Source organism: Nelumbo lutea, chromosome 3, assembly GCF_056320005.1.
Source record: "Nelumbo lutea isolate HS-2025 chromosome 3, American lotus-T2T, whole genome shotgun sequence".
Taxonomy (NCBI): Eukaryota; Viridiplantae; Streptophyta; class Magnoliopsida; order Proteales; family Nelumbonaceae; genus Nelumbo; species Nelumbo lutea.
In genome coordinates this window covers 6,785,574-6,807,952 of record NC_142686.1, presented here as the reverse complement: position 1 = coordinate 6,807,952, position 22,379 = coordinate 6,785,574, and the positions used below count along the sequence as shown (strand labels likewise).

General features: G+C 35.4%; 2 protein-coding genes across 7 annotated transcripts; both read right to left on the bottom strand.

The window, feature by feature from the left end:
• Window positions 1-2,811: 2,811 nt before the first annotated feature.
• On the bottom strand, window positions 2,812-10,174 carry LOC148862629 (Pyridoxal-5'-phosphate-dependent enzyme family protein). Of its 4 annotated transcripts, none has more exons than XM_088974272.1 (7): window positions 9,676-10,174; window positions 7,737-8,063; window positions 6,943-6,985; window positions 6,448-6,813; window positions 5,683-5,812; window positions 5,363-5,539; window positions 2,812-3,207 (listed from the first exon to the last, which is right to left on the bottom strand). In XM_088974272.1, the coding sequence occupies exons 1-7, from the start codon at window positions 9,760-9,762 to the stop codon at window positions 2,970-2,972; spliced, it is 1,368 nt and encodes a 455-aa protein (XP_088830398.1). In that variant the 5' UTR covers window positions 9,763-10,174; the 3' UTR covers window positions 2,812-2,969. The 4 variants fall into 4 exon arrangements, with proteins under 4 accessions (XP_088830398.1, XP_088830399.1, XP_088830396.1 ...); XM_088974273.1 differs by having other exon boundaries at window positions 2,812-3,232; window positions 9,676-10,043; XM_088974270.1 differs by having other exon boundaries at window positions 2,812-3,194; window positions 9,676-10,043.
• A 3,822-nt stretch (window positions 10,175-13,996) lies between these two features.
• Window positions 13,997-17,354, bottom strand: BT1 (BTB and TAZ domain protein 1). Of its 3 annotated transcripts, none has more exons than XM_088980201.1 (5): window positions 17,082-17,354; window positions 16,535-16,668; window positions 16,018-16,321; window positions 15,613-15,932; window positions 13,997-14,583 (listed from the first exon to the last, which is right to left on the bottom strand). In XM_088980201.1, the coding sequence occupies exons 1-5, from the start codon at window positions 17,241-17,243 to the stop codon at window positions 14,397-14,399; spliced, it is 1,107 nt and encodes a 368-aa protein (XP_088836327.1). In that variant the 5' UTR covers window positions 17,244-17,354; the 3' UTR covers window positions 13,997-14,396. The 3 variants fall into 3 exon arrangements, with proteins under 3 accessions (XP_088836327.1, XP_088836326.1, XP_088836328.1); XM_088980200.1 differs by having other exon boundaries at window positions 16,018-16,324; window positions 17,082-17,346; XM_088980202.1 differs by lacking the exon at window positions 13,997-14,583 and having other exon boundaries at window positions 15,609-15,932; window positions 17,082-17,346.
• Between the last annotated feature and the right edge of the window lie 5,025 nt (window positions 17,355-22,379).

Here is a 22,379-nt window from a genome sequence, read left to right as displayed (position 1 = left end):
ACCCATTGTTTTGGATTTTATGTGTCGTCGGTTCTTTGTGCTTTGTTGGAAAGTAGTTGCACGGAGGAGTTAGCTAAATACCTAATTAATCCACAAGTAAACTGGGTAATAGAAGCTTGTTTTATTCTCTAAGGATGTTCGATGTGCAGCTATTCAGTAGTGGCAACAATATTCCTTTTGTTGTTTTATGAGGAGGTCAGGAAATGAGTCAGTTCATGGATTTTGTTTGGTTCGTTATCTTTCCGTGTCTGTTAATCTGTTTCATGTTTCTGCTGCTGGTTTGTATGCTTTTGTTTTACTGAAAGTTTTTTTAAAAAATAATAATAATAAAGAAAGGGATACGAAGTTACTACAACTGATCTTATAAGAATTCTTATAAGATTATCTATGGACTGGACAACTAAAATAAAATAAAACTTCACAACCAATTCCTATATTAACCAATAAGCATGGAATTTCAATTTGACCATCTGAATCCAGAAGCTCCCCCCCAGCCATAGCAACTTGGCAAGTATTGGAAAATCCGATATTACATACTTGGGTACTTTTAATTTAATAAAAGTATACTAAATAGCATTTCAAAAATACATAAACAATACTAAGAGTCTGTTTGGATCCCTAAAATAGATGCTTGGAATCAGAATCAGAATAGCGCGTTCCGATTCTGACTATTTCTTTGATCGTCATGAAATTCTAATTCCCTCAAGAATCTGATAATAAGTAAAGAACTCATGATAACCCCCCACCCTAATATTAATAAAATAATAACATATTAACAAAATATTAGTAAAATAGTAAGAAAATAATAGTATTGTAATAAAATATAATTAATTAGTAATAATAAATAAAGATATTAATTATTAAATATAATAATATAGTATAAATAAATATTAATACAATATAATTAAAATGATAAAATAATAATAATAATAATAATAATAAAATTCATGAAATAATAATAAAACATTAATAATTAAATAATAAATTATTATAAATGTAATAATATGATAATAATAATAATAATAATAATAATAATAAAATAAGAATATGTTAATAATTAAAATATTAATAAATTAATAATAAAAAACAAAGATATTATTTATTAAATAATGATAAATTAATTTAAAATAATAAAATTTTAATAAAATGATAAGAAAATACAATAGAATAATAAATTATTAATAAAATATAATAATTATTATTATTATATATTCATAAAATAATAAATAAATTAATACAAAATTAAAAATTTTCAGTTGATTTCAATTCCACCTCCAAAGATCCAAACAACAACAATTTGAGTCCAATTCAATTTCCTAACAGAAACAAACGGGCATCAGGGATTGGTGATTCTGATTCCTAGGAATTTCAATTCTGATTCCAATTCCGATCTTATATGTGAATCAAACAGGCCCTAATTTTTAGAAGGCCCCTTGGGGAAAAACTTCCATGTTCTTAATGCACATCTCCAATAGTCTCATGAAGAAAATCAAGGACAAGAGACAAGATTTTCAGTTTTAACCCGGGAACAAGGGAGAAAATTTTGCAACTAAATGTGCCTCTACGTTTGCAATTCTAGGCACATGAGATACTGAGAACTCAGATAACCAATGCAAGAGGTGTTTGTACTTAACAACCAAAATGCTCATGGACCACCATGGGAATTTGATTTCATCCTCACAACCTTTGCACCTATGTATTGTAAGGAATATCTCATAACATACAAGCATGGAATATTCTCAATGTACGGCTGTAAGGGCTGTGAAGATTAGGGGTGCTCATAAAAAATCGAAAAACTGAACCAAAAGATGCAGTTAATCAAATCGATCAGTATATTATATATATTTTTAATATACGTCACATATTATCTATATATTATATTTATAATTATTTATTTTTTAATATATAATATATTATAATATTATATATATACTATATGTTATAAATATAAAAAACCGAAGAACCAAATCGGTAAAAAACTGAACCTACCAACCGGTTAACCGGTAGTACCAGTTTGGTTTCAGTTCAGAAAATGTGAAAACCGGTAAGATCAATTCGGTTTCAAAAAATTATCCATGATTCGGTTAACTGAACTGTAGGCACCCCTAGTGAGAATAGATTTTGGAGGATGAAATCCGAATTCCCACCTTGGCTCTAAAGAATCCACCAACAAACAAGGAGAGAGCATCGCTTTCAACAAAAATGTGAAACACCCCCACTTCCAAAGCAAACTCCAACCCCTCTTAAAGGAGCCAAAGCCTCTGCTATAATGGGAGGATGAGGGACCAACGGCTCCATCAACATTCATCTTAATCACACCCTCTGGTGGCTTAGACCAACGAACGGGCTCTACATGCAAGCTTCGATTTCAGAACCACTCTCATATCAACAGAAGCCAAAACATTATCCACCATAGCTTGGACACGGACGATGATGGAACCTGGGTTGAAATGGACCCCTATGTATACGAGGCCGTTTCTTGCACACCAGATAAGCCACAAGATAAAGGCTCCACGTAGATATGATGCTACAAGCAGGATCTCAAATTCTCAATCGACACTACTCGTTTCCAGTTTCCACAGACATGGTAAGTTGGCAATGATGTCTTATCCGGTAGTTAAACTGAACTTAATAGTAAACTGCTGGACAATGTTGCACTGTCCCAACGAAAAGGAGACCAAAGTATGGCATAGATTTCGAAAGCAAAAGATATAGATTTCCCATGTTCTTCCCAAGTATGCCAACCATGGAATTGAACTGGAAACTAATGCCTATCACATTCAATTATTCAAATGTGACCAAGGCCTTCAATTCCAATAACAAATTCCATTCATTCCAAGATTATATTACAAGAGACATTAGTGCAAGTGTTTAAATGAACAGAATATGAACTCAACATGCCATAACTTTATATGTGATACAATGAGATTTAAGGTTTTCTCTATACAATAGGAAATGGGAACTGCCCCTCAAGTCTCCGGAAGTAAGATTTGTATCTTTGTGCCAATCCAAACATGCCAAGTGTACCCCCAGTGTGAAGCATTACCACTTTGGCACCTCCTTTGGTTTCCTCCTGACAGAGGAGTGATGCATGTTCCCAAGCGGCCAAGGTGTAGATGGGATCCACTAAAATACCAGTTTGCTTGGCAACTCTTCTGCACGCCTCTACTTCTCCCTTCAAGACATTGCCGAATCTGGAAAAAAACACTAAATCTTCTCCTAAGGTAGAAAACTTCACAAGAGAATGTCAAAGCAAATACATCATCTCAACCAAGTATCATAGAATAAATAATTCGAGTACTCTGAACTACTATTTACTGGAGAATAAGAAACATACTTGAAAGATTGAAAACATATGGAGAAAATTCCAATTTAACTAACAGAGAAAGGAGCGAGATCTCAAAGAATCTGTATAACGTTATTCATCATTTCACATAGTTGACTCTATAATTTAAAGCAAAAGAACAGTATGGACAGTATTGCAAGACTTGTTCAAAGCCATTCAGGGTCACAAAGCATATATAAGAGAGATAAAATAACAAATAGTTTGAGCTGCTCATTCAAACTAGAATTTAAAGCAGAAAGAACAGTATGGACAGTATTGCACGACTTGCTCAAGAACATTGGCATATATTGAACTGCTCATTCAGCTAGATTGCAATGTCTGTCAACAGCCTGGCAAACAGCCTACCCAGAGTGGGTAAGAAAGTTTGTATTGGGGGGTGTTAGGCCCACGGAGTGATATATATCAAATTGTTCCAATTTATCTTTTGATTTGTATGTTGCACTGCACTGTGGTTCCCTCACCCTAATCTCTTTGGATGAAGGGAGTAGGAATTGTATTTTTCATTTTTGTATTCTACTGTAACTCACTCAATAGACTGTTTCTTATCATATAACTGAGAGAGGGAAAAAAGAAAAAGGATGGCTTAAATCAGATATGGTAAACATAATGTCAGGAAACAGTTTATCCAACACTAATCAATGAGCATATTTTCCAGTTAAAACATACAGAGCTTAAATGGCTTGAAATTCCACTAGTAGCATATGACAGTTACATGGGCGGTCTAAGGTAATTCACTAATTTGAATACCAAAATTTACTTGGAGAAAGAAACATGTCATAAGTATGATTTTCTGGAAACTTACTGCATTTCCAAGCTGCATACTCACACACTAGACATGCATGTCCTAGGCATTCAATTTGCCAGTGAAGTGCACTTCTCTTTCAAGGCGAAGCAAGAGAATAAAATAAAATAAAATTCATCATCAATATTTAGCTCCTTAAATGAGAAAAAACAAGGTTCAACCACATAAATTAGACACCCTCTGATACACCTATTTAAAGGTGTTTTTTAATGATTAAAGCATATAAAAATAGGCATAATCCTGAATTTAAAAAAAAAAAACTAAAAAATAATAATAAAATGTAAGGCTCAAAGCATCAATACACCCTTCTGCTGTATTGGGGCGTATCAATATTTTGAACCTTGGTTTAGGTCAAACTTCTCCAACTTTTTGCCAAATTCCAGTAAGTTTTGATTGCTCCGATCCAATACCACAACCATAGCATAAAAATACATGAATTTGATTAAAATATGAAAATATTCCAACCAAAACTCTAAAAAGAGAACTATGGAGAAAGAATAAAAAGAGACATTCTGTCAAACCTTAAACCAATGGACTAAAAATATTTGAAAACTTCAACCGGTTTTGTGAATAGGATGCATTACCTTAATAAACTGCAATGACATACATCACTTACTATATTTTATTTTTCCTATTTTAAATAGTTGTTTTGGTTGTACACCAGAATCATTAACTCTGTTATTGCCTACTAAATCATTTCTGAAGCTTTATCATTTCAAACATTTTCACAGCATTTCCTTGGTTTTCATAATTCTATAATCAGTCAACTTCTATTAAATAACATGAATTAAATCCACTTCCACATGAACAAAAGTTTACACCAAAATCAAAGTACCTGATATAAGCAAGATTCTATGTTAAGAGAAATGCTTCTAACCACTGTGTTTGATATACTTAAATCAACAAATGAAGGTGCATCACATAGACATGATTGATATCAATGTTTACCACAACTGGGTATTTTTTTTATTTCTTTTACCACAACAGGATTTTTTTTTTTTTTTATTTCTTTACCACAACTGGATAATTGATCATGGACTTTTATTATTTGATAAATAAATATATATGGCGATAATGGAAATTTTGATGTTTTCTAAACAATACACGGATGGCATAGACTTCAGAAGGCATAACACTAAGCATATATGAAAGTGCTGAGAAGAAACTCTAGATTATACATAAATGAGTGATGGTGATGAAGACACTTTACTTACTTTCTTGGATGACTGCGTTCTACCCAATTAACAATGCCACCATTAACTTCATTTAGTGGATGATCAACAAGGTGTACAGAACAAAGCATCTTGAACTCAGATATCAATCGCTTTTCCTGTTTCCTGTAGCCTTCAATAGTATCAGCCAGCATCACTGCAATTACTTCCCACGGCAAACTGACAGAAAACATGAATTGTTAGGCTGCTTGGTGCTCTTTTGGATGATTCTATAGAAACTCCGCTTATTTCTAGGAAGACATAAATGATCCAAAAATTCTTCAAGTTTCAATGCAAAATATATTTAACAAACTGAAACATACCCTAAACACATGGCTCCAAGCCCTAAACCAATGGCTGTTGTACCAGTACCAGCATCTACAATAAATTTCATTGGTTGGTCTCTTCCAAATAAATGAGTTTGTGAAAGGTACTCAACAAGGCGAATGATACCTGTCAGAGAGAAGCTGTTTTAAAAATCAAATGTCTCTTTTTATAAGGAAAATCAAATGTTGTATCCCTTTTGGGAAATTCATGTTCAAAGCCCAAAAGAAAACCAGTTTTTGGCATGATTATGAAGTTGTATAACAAGAAAGGAAGAACTAAACAAAAACATATTCCTTTTTATGTAAAATTCTACGGATACCCATATCTCCACCAATGCCCTAACTTCATAAAAGGCATATAAAGGGAATTCCAATCCGGAATTGAATGGGACAGGACGTTTCACAGAAAATGTAACTCCCATCCTATAAAGGTTCCAATAGTTTAACAGAACTAATAGATGCCTTTGCCTAAAAGGGATAAAATAGGAATTGAAAACTCTTAGCATAACCTTTCCAACAGTTTAACTGAAATAACAGACCTGATTGCTTGAAAGGGATAAAAACACTTATAAACATGTATTTTTATAAACAATTTCTGATCCCCAAAGGACAACAAACATTTTTTCACACTTTATATTGAAAAGGGAAAAGAGTTGGATTTGTATGCACAAGCATGTATGCCATATTAACATATGCATAGACATTAAACCCATGCACACACATATTAACACTTAATCCCAAAGATATTAGAACTCAACCTACCTAGCAGTGCAATGGCATCCCCAGCACCTTCATTAATAATAACAACCTTTCTTGGGCGCTTTTCAGGTTCAAGCAATGTGAAGTTCCTTTGGAAAGCATTTGCTTGTACAAAACTTTCTTCCACAGAACTACAAGAAACCAAAGATGTTTTCAGAATATCACAGAGCCATATGACAGAACCACTGCTACCAGCTACCAAATCAGCATGCCCTTTTAGCATTTCTTCCCTCTTTGTGTATAGATGTCTTGGAATGTATGTAGTGTCTCCATACATTGTCGATATCAGATTGTATCCTGTCACAACTTCAGGCTGTTCTCCCCGCAGAAGTAAATGTGACCTTAATCCTCTCTCTGCACAAGAAACAGCTAAACAACATGCAAAGTCAATCTTCAACCAGAAACTACTTTAGGTCTTGTTGTACTGAATAAGCGTAAGGTTTCTCAAAGGAATATGGTTTCAGAAAATTTTCCAAAGTAACTGCATCAAATCCCTACCAACAGCTGCTGCATGTGCACTTTGACAACCTCCACATGTAACCTAAGAAATGTTCGAACAGTGTGTTACTTGGACCTGGATGTGCCTAAAACACAATGAAAAGTACTTGGTAGTGGTGTCTGTTTCAATACAAAATAAAGTAAGTGTTTTATTCATAACACGTTTTAGGAAGTGAAATCCACATTTTACTGGATATAATGCGCCAGGAACAGCATTACATGATGAGCATAACTGCCTAATACAGTAATACCTTAACTTATCTTGCTCCTTTTCCTATATATGTGCTATCCAAGAAATGTGGAAGAGTAAAGAATTATGGTTAGTGAAACATACACTTTTCAGGCATCAAAAATCCCATGGTTGGTATGGGTCTGTAGGTTTCCTTGAATAAGGGTGCAAAGGTGTTTATGCATGCGCACATGTATATGTATATCTATATGTATGTACCCATAAAGGCCTAAAAAAGTGAGGGGGGAGAAGAGAATGTTTTGAAGCTTAGAGAAGATCGAGGTTCAAAGTATCGATACGATACGAGTTTCGGCCGTATCGTATCAGCACTTAGAAACGGCCGAAACTCTTTTTTTTTTTTTGTTTTTTTTTCAAATTTTGGTTTTTTGGGACACTTTTAGCATGCTTTTTATTATTAAAAAAATTGGGGATCCGAAACACCTGGAAACAGGCGTTTCGGACCGTATCGTTTTCAAAAGATACGATACGATACGCCCCGATACTTTAAACCATGGAGAAGATATTCTAATCCACAATTTAAGCACCAAGGTAAATAAAATCTTACCACATCAGTGACTGAATGATCTTCAACAAGCGGAAGTAATGTATCCAGTTTCCTTGCTTTATTACCATTCACCAAGGGATGCAATAAATCATCCCTAAGAACATAAAAGAATGGATCTTGATCGTTCTTTTCCATTGAGTCATCACCTAAAGGTGGCTGTGTATTGTTTGAAAAGGAAAAGTTGACAAATGGTTCTGCTCCATGCTGTATTTGAATACCTGATAATCTTATTTGATGAATTTTAGTATCTGGACTGAGCAGTGCCCATCTTCTATCAAGCAAATCTGAAATAAAGGCTTTACCACACTGCTTCAGCTTGGGGGTGCCCTGGTGAAAGTAAACATTTTATCAACTGTTAGTTACATCTTAGAATAATAATTCTATCAGAGTCAACATAGGTGTACAGCAATATTCCCAAAACAACCAATGAATTTTCCACAAGGTAAATTAGTTTGGAGCTCAAAAGGAGTCTCTATATTCCTCTTCCCACCCTTGATTCATGGAAAAAAAAAATTATGGCCAAAAGGCCTACCATATGTTCAAAAGAGACCTCTCTTTATGAAACTTCTATATTAAAGAATTGAAAATACTGAAGGCCATAATACATTGACCAAGACTCCAATACAAGATTGGGTATAGCCATATAGGGTTTAAATAGATGCGGGATTGACCATGTGGCTAATCCACTGGGCCCCCTCTCTGATGGTCAGTTTGAATCATCCACAAGATCACTCAATATAGCAAAATAGCCAAATAGGTGGTATCATTTACATGGACGAAGCACGTCAAAGATAGACACCAATACTTAAAACCCTAAGTTGAAGCATGGCCATTAAACAACTACAAAAGAAAAAAAAAAAAAAAAAAAACATATAGGATCTGCAAGATGGACATAAAGGCAAAAAAGAAATATATTGATAAAGCTCAAGTGTTGATAAAACTTTGACACGAAAGATAGACACCAAATACTTAAAACCCTAAATTGAAGCATGGCCATTAAACAACTGCAAAAGAAAAAAACATATAACGATGTGCAAGACGGACATAAAGGCAATAAAGAAATGTGTTGATAAAGCTCAAGTGTTAATAAAACTTTGACATGAAAGATACCCAAAATCAAGGCAAAGAGCACCATCGTTCAATGGAAACTCAAAATTATGTTGAAAAGGATATTGGCATATTTTTGTTATGCATAAAATATTGGCCCATACAGACATACCAAAAAGACATTCTGGTAGAAATGCGGGTATTTTTAGACTAAGCTTCAAATCCTTGCCACAATTTGACAAATCCATAACCCAACCTCAACATGGTTAGGATGCTGAAATCCAATCTAATAAATATTTTGGACCGGATTGGTCCAATCCAATATGTCTTGTTGGCTCATCCAATCCGTCCAAATTGATTTTGGACTGGATGAGGTCCAATCCAAAACCGGTCTATTGACACCCTTACTAACAAAGCAACATCAATAGGATATTCATCCAATAATGGCCTGAACACCATCTTGCTTTCGTTTAATCTATTGACATTTCGGGTCATGGTTTTCCTCTCTGGAGCTACTATTTGATGAAACTTTCCAATCATCAATACTTCTTCAGCGCATGCATGAAGAGAACCTTACTCTTTTATCTTACTTTCTATATCTATCTTCTCTACAAGTCCACTAAACTCGACTTCCCAGATGAACTGAAGTCGTGGTCGTGACTTCCCAGTCTAAATGAAATCCTAGTTTTAGATAAATCGGTCATAATCATTTCTTTGTTTTCTGTAGAATGGTTAGGAGAATAAGAAAAGGCATTAAAAAAAGATGGAGGCAAAATGGACGATACACAGTACATACATGTCAACATGTATATGATTTTGGGTAAGAAAATAATTCAGAAAATATTGATCGCAGAACAAATCTTTAAGATGAAGAATGATGAGTGATGAATACCATAGAAGAGTTTGAAAATGCCCTCACAAGTAGACCGTTTTTCATGGCCATCGCTGCAGGACTCCTTGGTAGTTGTTGGAGCTTCATCGTGCCTTACAAAGCTGAACCTTGGATTCGGGGATCCCTTTCCCGCCTTCCGACCCAGGTATTTGCAATTTCGCAACGACAGCAAAGGAGAGTGAACGCCGATAAAAAAAAGTAAAAACAAGGGCTTGTTTTTGCTTGATGGGGAAGGAACTCATGGACAGTGACGACGGCGTTTTACACAATCCCTGCGGCTAAGCTGCATACCGCAACCGTCCAATGTGGATATGCTACCAACTAAACGCTCCCGTCTGTTCCAACAGGTCAATGCAGCCGCACGAGTTAGAATCAAAATCAGAAAGGTCTATTTATATAGTATGTAACAATGTTTAGTTTAGACGTGTATTGGAACGAGAATTGGAATCACTTGGAATTGGATTTCATAACTAAAAAAAGGAGCTGAACTCAACCCCCATGATAATTTTCCACAAAATCCGGGTTAATTTGTGGGGGCTGGTAGGATGGTTATTTTCTCAAATGGGGGAATTCATTTTGAGATTACATTTACACCTCACATACACATTTCAGCGTGCATTGAAAACATCTCCCATGTTTGTCATTGAGAGGTGATCCCAATATATGATTAAAATATGCTATGGGGTGCCGCTGTAATTTCATCTATTATATTTGGTATGGAAATTGAATTCTGAGTCTATCTAATCAAATAGTTAGAATCAGAATAGACCATTCCCATAAACCAAAAGGGAATACATCTCGCTTATCATTCATGGGAAATGTTCCCAATTTATGATAGCAATGACTGGGGGGGATTGTATGTTGGAAGCCAATCCAAACTTGCAACCTTCTATTCTACCTATATATCAACCGCAAGGATATGCTACCAACATACCTCTGCAACTGCACATTGAAAAACTCACCGTCTCAGTGATGGAGAGATGTTACCAACATGCAACTGTAACGACTTATTGGGACAGTAATAACAGTATTGGTAGCATATCTAAACTTGGTATCAGCCAATTTTGGTCAAATTAAGGCCATACTCCATCAGACCATAGGATTAGGATTGATCGGTCCAATTTAGGTCCCGTTGAAGTCACCCCTAATCCAACCCGAATTCTTGAACCCCAACCATAGTAAAGCCCGATGAGAATTGACTTCATCTTGTCCCAATTTATTTAATGGATTAATACTTTCTTATTTTCTTGAATCAGATCTAAATTCACAATAGCATTATTATATATAAAACTATAAAAGGGCGCATATGTGGGATTTCGGTTGGGGTAAAGACTCAACCTTAACCCAACCCAATATTAAATCAGGTTCATATATATTTTTTAACCTTGAAGTTGAACCCAACTTCAATCCAATCCAAGTTGCAACTCCATGTGAGACCCACTATTAAATCTGATGCTTGGGTCCCGATGGATAGACACATGTCTAGTAGGTATGGCAGGGTCCCATCCCTGTCTGTCTCTGGTCATTGGAAGCATGAAGCCAAAGTCTAGTAGCCTACTTGCCTCCTGTCCTCGATTTGGTTTACGAGCATTTGAAAGGAGAATGTGACAGCTGGGTCAGTTGATTAGGTCTCAAACTAGTAGAGGACATAACATTCACAATTGAGTTGAGTTGAGTCTGCTGCCTTTTCTAATCTGTAGTGTTATTGACAAAAGCTTGAGGGAAGATTATGGTTATAGATAATTTTCAAATTGGTCAATAGGATTTTTTGTTCTAATTGATCAAGAATTTTATGTTCTTTTTTAAATTAATATGGAGATTAAGGAATGTTTATTTTTGTGAATATCACTATCTTCTAGGTGGATAAATAAATTTTCTGGGAAAAGTTTTTAATATTTAATGGGATAAAAATACCCCTTTTAATAATGAATTTTTATGATTAAAATAGTTATTTCATTTTTTTTACTTGTGAAATAAAAAAACATGAATAAATATACTCGCTTGAGTAGTGTTTCTCAAGAGGCTTTCTTTTTATCCAGGCTTATACCCAACTACTTCAAAATGGATTTTAGAGATTAAAAAATAACCTATATTAATTGTCATTTTGTTAAAAAGAACTTTACCAAAGCTGGGGGTTCATTTAATTAATTATCTATTCTTCTATCTACTATACTCCTATTACAATTTCAAGTTCAACCCTTCCCAACAGAGATTGCTTTGTATGGTGTGTGGGTAAAACTGATCGAAATCACGACATAATTGAATAACTCCTCATTTCGTCTTATTTGCTTCATTGGATACCTGCAGCCCGCAGGCTTTTGAGTCAATAAGTTTGAGGAAGAAATAAAATAAGCCGTCCAATGATAGATCCATTTTGAGGAATCTCCTTGTCCATATTCTTCTCTGTGAATTGATTTATTATTTGTTTTTTATCGTATTATATTGTATTTTTACTCTAAGGCTCAATTTGAAAAAAGTATAAATATAAATATATAAAGTGCAAATACATATAAAATAATACAAAATGTAAGATTTTGTTCCATCTATTTGTATTTATACTCCTTTCAAACTGAGTCTAAAGTAATGGAAATAAATCAGTTTGAATAGGTTTCTTAAAATTCACATCTATGTACCATAGAATACACCCCACAGCACATTCCATGGGTGCCCCTACAGGAGATATTCGCAATGCATGCTGAGAGATGTACATGTCGGGTGCAGATGTAAACTCCCTTGTAAATTACAATGAAAGTATTATTTTCCCTAGCAATAGCAACATCATTGTCAAGAGTCAAGACAGTCGGCACCAATACCCAGTTTTGCAATGGGATTCTACTTTCATTGTCTCCCTAGCATTGGATTCTACTTTCACCTTGGATTGGATTATCAAGTCAATCATACAATGACAAGCTGACACCTTGATTACTAAAACCTACACACATACATTTGTATTTATGAAGCTTAATTTCTTAAATGCAGGCCTTAAGACAGACACTAAGAAAGAAATATCGATAAGAGGGCACAACAAGAATTCATGGGAAATAAAAAAGAAGAAATAATAATTAATATTGTAAAAATAATGAAATATTTTTTTATGAAAATTCTGGTTTCATCTCGATCCAAATGCAAACAACCTGCACTGGAACAAAACTTATTAGCTACCAAAGAATTATGCTCGTGTTACTTGTGGGGCGTCTCACAACGTCCTAAAGCACATCCCAGCCGTGAATTGGGAATATCTCCCGATGACTAATATGGAAGATATTCCCCAGTACACAATTGGGATGTGCTGTGCGGCGCTGATGTGAACTCTCCACCAGTGACCCGACACCGATGGCCCTTCATGTCCATGTCCATCATTTTCTCTTCTCCAACATGTATTAGAAGGATGATGCAGGTCATAAAATAAAAGTAAGGAAAGTAAAAACATGTAATTAAGTAGTTAGCATCATTACGCTGACTTACTTCACAATACAAGTGCCACTCTTCTATAGTGAAGGACCCAGTAGTAAAAAAGGTAAAGAAATAAAGGCATTGTTCATGTGAGTCGTTAGCAGTTCAGCGAAGAAATCGAAATTGAAAGAGGAACTTTGAAGAAGACTGAGACCGGACGTGGTCCTGGTGTGGATGTTCATCACTCAACAGTAATCACCTTTTGGCTTTTGTAATTGTAGACCGGTAGACGGGGACGAGACCACTTCTTTAGCTTTTGGCCTCGTCTTCCCACTTTTTTTTTTTTTTTTTTTTTTCTGATAGTCAAGTCTCCCCAACATTTATATATTTCTTGAAATAGTCTCTAATCAAATGTCTTTATGTTTATGATATGGACCGTGCTGGTAGTCTTGTTTGGTAAAGTTCTCTGTTTGGTTAAGGGTCAATATATATTCTAGTGCTACGCCAACTCCTGCATTACAAATTTAAAAGCATCACTCAGGAGTCTTGAAATAGTTCTCTGTTTGGTTAAGGGTTTCATTACTTACTTTTTTTTTTCTCTTTTTTATTTTGATTTGGACGGGTTAGAGACATGAATGGTGCTCACTCAGGAGTCAGGAGTCAGGATAATGAATTTGCTAATAAGATCTTCAATTCCCCTCTTTTTTTTTTTGTCCTTGTTATCCCTCACACAAATGTCAATATAATACAGGCCATTCGACTTTGGTGTCATTTGTGAATGGTTTAATTTGTCGCTTAAACGGCCCACCATCATCATCGTCTTCCTCCCAAAACCGAAATATTTTGTTTAGAGTCGCTTAATCTCATGCCAATTTCCACTTGACATGAGATTAGACGGCATATTCAATGAATTTGGTAGAGACAAACATGAAACATCCATGGAGCTTTCATTTTCAAGCGATTAAGTAAAGCAGCACCATTTACAAGCAGGGACTAAAAAATCCCTGTTAACTACTTTGCTCCTAGGCCCTAGCTATATTTTCATCTATTTCTTCTTGCCATACATGTAAAGCGACCCTAACCTATTCCCCCAGATCTCTCATTCCATTTACATTCAACCCTGTAGTCCATGCTCTGTAGAAAGGAAATCGTCTACCGCGTGATGTTGATTAATAAAATCTGAGGAACGAGCACACTTACAAATTACACTAGACTAGCTGCATCAAATTCCATTGGTTGTACTATACTATTTATGTATATATCATTTTCATCCTCTTTTATAGAAAGAAATGAAATAATTAAAAGATAAACATAGAAAGCTTAATAATTCATAGGGTTGTAAAGCTTCTGGTTCTGGGTGGATTGGCATGGATGGCTTCTCTTGGCCCCTCTTCTCTCTTCCTCTTGGACAAGGACAAGGAATACATGGCTTTGGCAGACATCACTCGCCTCACAAGAAGTCTCCACCTTGCATCGTCTCCCTTCTTCTCAAGTTGCGTTCTCAATTTGAATTGCCTGTGTCACAAATAACAATTAGGCAATTAGAGCTAGCAACACAAACCAAACATCAGAGAACACCCATATTTTACCTACTTTGTGAACAAAAAGAAAAACAAAACAAAAGATATTTCTTAGAACAAAATTTTGCCGAATCATTGTTGGTCCAATGCAACGCTTTAAAAAACGACCCGGAAATGGAATCGTTTTGGACATCGGTTTTTGAATCAACGGTCTGACCATCCAGTTTGAATGGATGGTTTGTTCTGACAAAAAAATTAAAAAAAACCATTGAACGGGTCGATAGATCGACGGTTCGACTGCCCAAATCAATAATTTATTGACTTTTTCAACTGTTTATAACTAAATTTCGGATTTTGGATAAAACAGAACCAATTATCTGAACGATTCTCGGGTCAAACGATCCGACCTTCCGGATCAACGGCGGTTCGAAAACGTTGGTCTAATGAAATCCCCATCCGATACCAATATATACACTGGTCGGAGGGTGGGATGGTCCCTTGTCCAAGACAAGTGAAAGAAGAGAAGGCGGCTTAATTAATCAGGATGACAGATTGATAGATACCTCACACAGCGGATTGGTTAGGTGGAGGGGGCAGCCTTGCTTTTGAACTTTGATCTAATACCCCCACTCAGATGTTTGACCCGTCTAGTAAGTAATGTAAATTTACTCTTTAGTCTTGACTACTGCTAGCGATTAACTAAATAGATAGAGATTGGCCTCTTCTCCCTCTCATGATTTTTGAGATTTTGTTCATGGACGACGACGACGGACGGCCTCATTGGACCGTCTCCGCCAGACTCACACAGTACAATTTTAACTTTTGCTGGGCAGTGACCAGGCAGGCCAAAGCCAATAACGATACATACACCTTGTTCTTATGCTTACCAACCATGACTCCATGATCGATCCAAATATCCAATTACTACCATACCTACCTACGTACCGAATGGTTAAAATCAACTTAAAAACTAGTTAATTTATAGAAGAAGGTAAGGTAAAGTGGTAAACTCATCATAACTCACCTGCACAGAGGAACCTTGCAGCAATCGGGTTGGTCGCAGATGGATGAATGGAGTCGGAGGAGTTGCCACATCCGCTTGCAGCGGCGGCACCCACCGTTCACCCTCTTTCCACATCCTGCGAAATGCCGAATCAGGAGCTGTAGGCCCTGACACGTGGTGAACTTGTTGCAGGGCCCCCTATTCTTGGTAGGCGGCTCCTTATCGTACGGTCCAACAATCGTGCACCCTTCCGTGCATATGTGCTCCAGGCACTCCATTGCTTCGCTTAGCTCCACATACAGGTTCTGCTCCTCCCTCTTCCTACTCCTTCTCTTCTGCCTCTGTTCCCATAAAAATTAAGCTATCATCCTATTCCTACCATAAAAATTAGGGTTAAGTAGAGATGAATGGGGAATAGGTACCCACCGAATCGACTTCATCGAGGAATTGTAGGATCTCGAGCTCCAGCCATGGATCGTGATCTTGCAGGAACTTCCACCCTTCTGTCTGCTCCACGGCTTTGAACTCGTTCGACAGAAACTTCATGCATTTGAGGTGAAGATCCGGTGCGTCACAGAGTCTCGCAAGTTGAAGCACGTCCACTACGTTGTCCACCGTCAACCGTGCACACAGAGTTCTCGTACATCTCTGTTTCAGCTGGGGTACCGAGAACACGTGGGACAGAGCCAGTAAATGCATCCCGTAATTAACCATGTCTTCATCGCTGCACCTGCTGGAATCAGGGGCATAACGGTCATTTCAAGCCTAAACCAATTCACCACACAACAGAAAATCCCCGAGACGTTCTCTCTCTAGTCTCTACTGTTTATCCCAGAATTCAGCAACTGTGCTGTGCTGTGCTGTGGCTATTAGATCCAGGCATCAAGTTATACCTGGATGAGATAGCTATTTGTAACTTGTAATCGGTTGTACCGGAACAGACCTTGACGAATACAGAAATCGAACGAACGCCTTCACCGATTCGCAAGGAACACCGAGAATGGGAATTATCTTCTCAGAGCTCCGACGCTTTCGAGGCCGATCCAACATGTTCTCCAATACTGGTGAAACCGAAGCCTTTAATTTTCCGATAGAAAAGAAAAGAAAAAGAAAACAAAGATTCAGACCTCTGAAACTGAATGATTTCGAATCAATATTAGCATAGTAGAATAAAGCCGATAAACTCAAAAGAGCACGTTTTATTTTCTTTTTACGAAATGATTAAATTCGAACAGTTAACAGTTGAGAGATGAAAGCATAGCAAATCATCTCGAATGAATCCTTCATTTCTTTTTTCCTCTGAGGAGAATTCGAAACGAGAACATCTCTCTTCTCCAAACCGAATCAAAGAAAACTTACGGCAAAACGAGGTTTTAATTAGCAATTGAAAAACAAAAAACTTTTGATTCTTGTTGGGTCAGGTGTGTCAATTTTGCCGGCGGGAATTTTAAGGAAAAGCTGGCCGGGATGGAGATATCACGGTCGGGTACCAGAATGCTAGCATGCGCCGGGATGCTTAAGCCGCCAGAAGTACGAATTTGAACGTCGGGTAAGGGAATATCGGCAGAATTTTGATCGGTCCCGGCAGGAAACTCTCGGTATTCATAGGAGTGGACCGGGAAAATCATCGGAGAAGCGGTCATGGTTTGCATTTCTTCCGCTGGAGGCTGCTGCGAGTACTCGGTGTGAGCTATTCTGTTCTGCACCACATTTATAGACAAATAGGAGGGAAGAGAAGAGAAAGGACAAAGAGACAGAGAGGGAAAGACAGAAAAGAAAAAACACTAAAAAAATAAAAATGAGAGAAGCTATTTTTTGTAGTTTTCCTTTTCTGTCCTCGACTGGGTTTCTGATTTTCTAAATAGAAGAAAATTTCGCTTTTATTCATAAAATCTTGGATGACGTGGCGGATAAAGCCCTTGTCAAAGAGTCCAGATTTGCTGGCCACACGATCGCAGCGAAGTATTGTGATCACCAAACGGTTTTTTTTATGTTAACTAAAGGACAAGCGGCTGGAATCTCCACCTCTCAGCCACCCCGGGGTGGTGGATCTGACGTGGAACTCGATCCAATCCATCCAGCTGTATAATCTCGTCCACATGGAACAAAACCTTTGATATCGTGTATGAGTCAGGATACATGCTTCCAGTCCAGGGATGCCGGATGAAGATAGAAGATTTTTGCTAATTAAACAATTTCAGATACATACAACAAGACAAATCACTTCTAATTTAATTACAAATTTTAAGGAGCGACGAAGTTGCTGTACAAGAGGTGCAGTCGAGATGTCAACCGTTGGATCATGTCTATCGTTTGATGATCGACATCTGAAATCGATGACACGTTGCCATTCCGTTGCTTGCTTATGTTCTTTTTTTTTTTTTCTCTCTGGGCCTTCTTTATCGGTTATTCGGTTCCTTCTTGGAAATCACAAAGCTGAAAAGAAAAGGAAAATATTAAAAAAAGAAGGTTTAGAGAAGAAATCCATCTAATTCGCGTTTTGTGTTTGGGTTGAAATGAAAACGAAGAATAAATTCCACATCACCGTATTTGAAACGCATAGTTGTCTGAGTCATGGTTGACACGCAATAGCATTTGCGTTTCCATGATAATTAATTTTTGTTGTTTTTTGACTTTTTCTAAAGCTTATAAAAGGGGCTTTTGCATTTTCTTTATTTATTTTTTTTTTTTTTTGGGGGGGGGGAGGGGGTTGATGGTACATATAAGAAACAAGACAAGCAAAGAAGGTAAAAGGGTGATCATTTGTCAGTAAGACGGTTAGTCTGCTCAGCAGAACTATATCTTTTAGTTTTGTATTCTGACAATGTGACAAGTGGAGATGTGTGAACCGTCAAACATACAAAAATCAATAGTCTAATCATGTTCTTAGAGGGACAGAGAAGTCATATATGGGTGTGGGAGTGGGACCTTGAAAAATCCGGACCGTGGTTGATTAAAGTTAAATCAGATGATTTTTTTTTAAGATGCTGACTTTGTCATTATTCATACAACTACCTTTTTTTTTAATAAAGAAACAATAGTACAACGTGTATCTAAATGAAATCAAATTAATCCATGAATCTATAGAACAGAAACTGCAATCACATCAATAACTACAATAAAAGATATATATATATATATATATATAAAAGATTTTTACATTTTTATATTTGTATTTATACTCATAACAAAAACCTTATATTTTATTTGTATTATACATTTTTTGTATTTATACTCTTTTCAAATAGAGTATAAGGACTCGCTATGTAAAAGGGAGTTCTCATTATTTTAAAATGCATTTTGATTTAGAATTATTTTCCAGCTTTGAGTTGTAAGTATTTGGCTTGGAGTGAGCTTGTTTGCTAAAACGATTCATGCCAGAAAAGGGTTTAGAGATACAAATGGATTAGATTCAAATTGGGGTATATCCAAATTCAATTTGATACTATTTCAATTGGATTTGGTAAACATAGATTTGAACTCAAATCCAATGAGGAAGTCAGATTTGCGGATTTGATCTAATCCGATTTGATTTTTAAAAAATTAAAAAATTATTAAAAGAATAATAAAATATAACAATTTAAATAAAGAAAAACAAAAAGCACAAGTATCTTTTCAATTATTTTCATCATATATATACATGTTTTTTATAAAAAATAATTAATATAACAAATTCACAAAAATACAATATAAATAATATATTTATAAATAAATAAATAATATATATTAGATCATATATTCTAGAATTGGATAGGGGGTGATCCGAATTCGATCTGATTTCTGATCGAATCTGAGAATATACGATCGGACTTCAGATCGGTTTGGATTTGCACCCCTAGTAATGGACCTTAAGAAGATAAGTTCTAAATTTGAAAGAAAGGGGAGTCTAGTCGCAAGTGTTAATTTGCCTTCAAAGAACACATTTTCACCCCTTCTAAATCTAGTTCAGGGTAAATTTGCACTTTGGTTCACTTTTGCCTATGTTTGACAACATTACATTTATGCATTGACAAATGACATAAAACACATTTTTCAATGTATATTTATATTAATAATAAGATGTAAAAATAAATCAATAAAAATAAGTAAATTTACATTCAAGTGGGCTTTTAATAAAAGAAGGTATATATTTTATTGGAATTCGTATTTGCATCAATTATAGCTAAAAGTCTGTTTGATAAGAATAAATTTGTCGTATACAAAACTAACCCCAACTTTACAATTTATATGACTTATGTTACACTCTATATATTTACATTCATACTTATTTGCATCATTTCCAAATGCAGCTATAGAAAATTTTCATACCGAAACCATATTGTATATCGTGTAAATGCATGAGTTTTTAAGTACATCTAATGAGCCTGCATTTCTAAGCTTATAGGCTGCTTTTGGATCCAATTCCACTTACACCTGGGTTAGGGGGTTGTGTAATCCTTCACAAAGATATAAAAAAATAAGAAGAAAACTTTTAAAACTATCTTTAAGATTTAAGAAATTGATTAATTATATTTTTACTGTTTCAGTATTATTTTAAATTACTTTTACGGTTTCTAACAATTATCACAATGCTTGAAGACATTTGAAAAATCCAAAAAAAAAATATTTTTACCTTACTTTAAGAAAGGGCACTAAATAATAAATTAGTATTTTGAGTTTATATTTAGCACAATAGTAAATTACTTATGAGTAAATGATGTGAATTGACTGAATTCTAATAAAACGTGGAAGGTGACAACCGACAACCAGGCCACGTATAGTTTCGAGCTCCCTGTTCGTAATGGCGGTGATAAAGACAGCTGACACCAGGCCATTCATTAAAGCTCTCAGTTATCTTCTACTAAAAAAAATGTTTGAACTTTCAAGTGCAAGAGCTGAGGATTGTTTGTTCATTCACTTTTCAGTTTTCACTTCTATGATATGGACTATAGGCCTATAGCCAGTTCGCAACCTCGCGTAAAACAAAGGAACACAGCCCGAACCCTCTACTGTCCAACCTTCTCTCCACAAATCCCACCACCTATTAAAGGCCATCTAGCATTAAAGAATCTCACTTCACTCACAACTTACAACCAGTTGCTCATTCTTCAAGTCCTATTAATAAAATCTCTACGATCAATAATTTTTTATGGCTTTCTTCCTCTTCTGCTTCTCATTACGGGTGTATAATCAGTCGGTTCGATTCGGTAATTGATTATTCGGTTTTGTTATCTCTTTTTCAATTGAACCGAATTCAGTCGATTCGGTTTTTGGTTTGGTTTTAATAATTTATAAACAATTTTTTTGACAAATAAATCAAAATATATATTAACAAAAAAGTAAATTACAAAGTTTTGGACATTATTTGCAGAAAGAGGATAAGTAGGTAATAAGAAATGTTACTGTATAATATATTTATTCCACTTTACTAATTGATGAACAGGAACATTATATCTCTTATTAATATATATAATAGTTGAAAATAACTAAAACCAGAAAGTAGATTATGAGTATCTATTAATAGTCCTAAAGAGGACCAATAGACTGATGATTGATTTTGAAGAGCCTGGATCACAACTTGAGAGTTTGAACAAAACATAGGATGAGATTTTCCAAGTTGCTGGATTAAAATACCTCCTTGATGAATCACAAAAAGTTCAGTTTCATCTATAGAATGTAACTTCTTCCTTCCTGAAATTTCAATTCAGTGTAATTGAATCTTCAGTATAATAATCCCATAGGAAAATAAAGATTGGTTAATTTTCCCTGCGTCAATGAAAATGAGACAATCAGTATAAGGCTTAAGCTGTAAACAAAATTGAGGTGCTAAGTTTATATCTGGGTCTGATTGTGGATGAGAGTTTGAAATTGCCCAAAAAATAGAATTATCTTTCCTAATAACCCAAATATTAGAAATATTTGCGTCTTTGAAAATTTTCACATTTCTAGCATACCAAATGCAATATAAGGCAATAGCATACCAAGAAAGCATTAACTGAAAAGTATCTTTATCCGGACTCTTGTGTTCAATGTGAATGATACAGTCAATCCAAGATGAAGGAGTTGTTTCCATAATATTAATATTCCAGGGAGAGGCAAAAAGCACAGATTTTGTAAAAGGACACTCAATGAAGAGGTGATTTAGAGTTTCAGGTTGCTGTTGACAAAAGACACAAGAAGGATTTTTGCCTTTACAGGGATGTAGTTATAGATAATTCTCTAAAAAAGAAGCTAATACCAAGGGGGACAAGAAAGTCTCCAAATCCGTTTAGTACAAAATTTGATTTGATAAAAAAGAAAAGAAAGAGATTCTTGAATTAAGGCAGTACAAGCAGCTGAAGTTTTAAATTTCCCAAATGAGTGTTTAGTCCAAATCCAATGGATGTGAGTATTTGCAGGTAAAATGAAAGTATTCAGAATTTGAGACATCTAGTGAGAGTCAAAGTGATTTTGGATTAAAGAAGCGTTCCAATGACCATTTACTATGAGATCAGAGAAATTAGTATTTATTAAATGATCAAGGACAGGTTGATTAATTAATTGAAAGCTGATATTCACTTGAATCCAAGGAACTTGGGTGATATTATCTGTGGAAGATATCGAGACTAGAAATCCTATCTCTGAGAAAAGATTTTGCAATTTGGGTGTTAAAGATTTTCAAAAATAAGAGCTAGAATGAGGAATTTTGTAAGGAAAATTTATATTACATGGTAGATATTTGGATTTCCATAATTGCGCCCACCAATTTTGCTGACTATTAAGAAATCTCCAACTATTAAGAAATAATTTAATGACTAATTATTAAAACA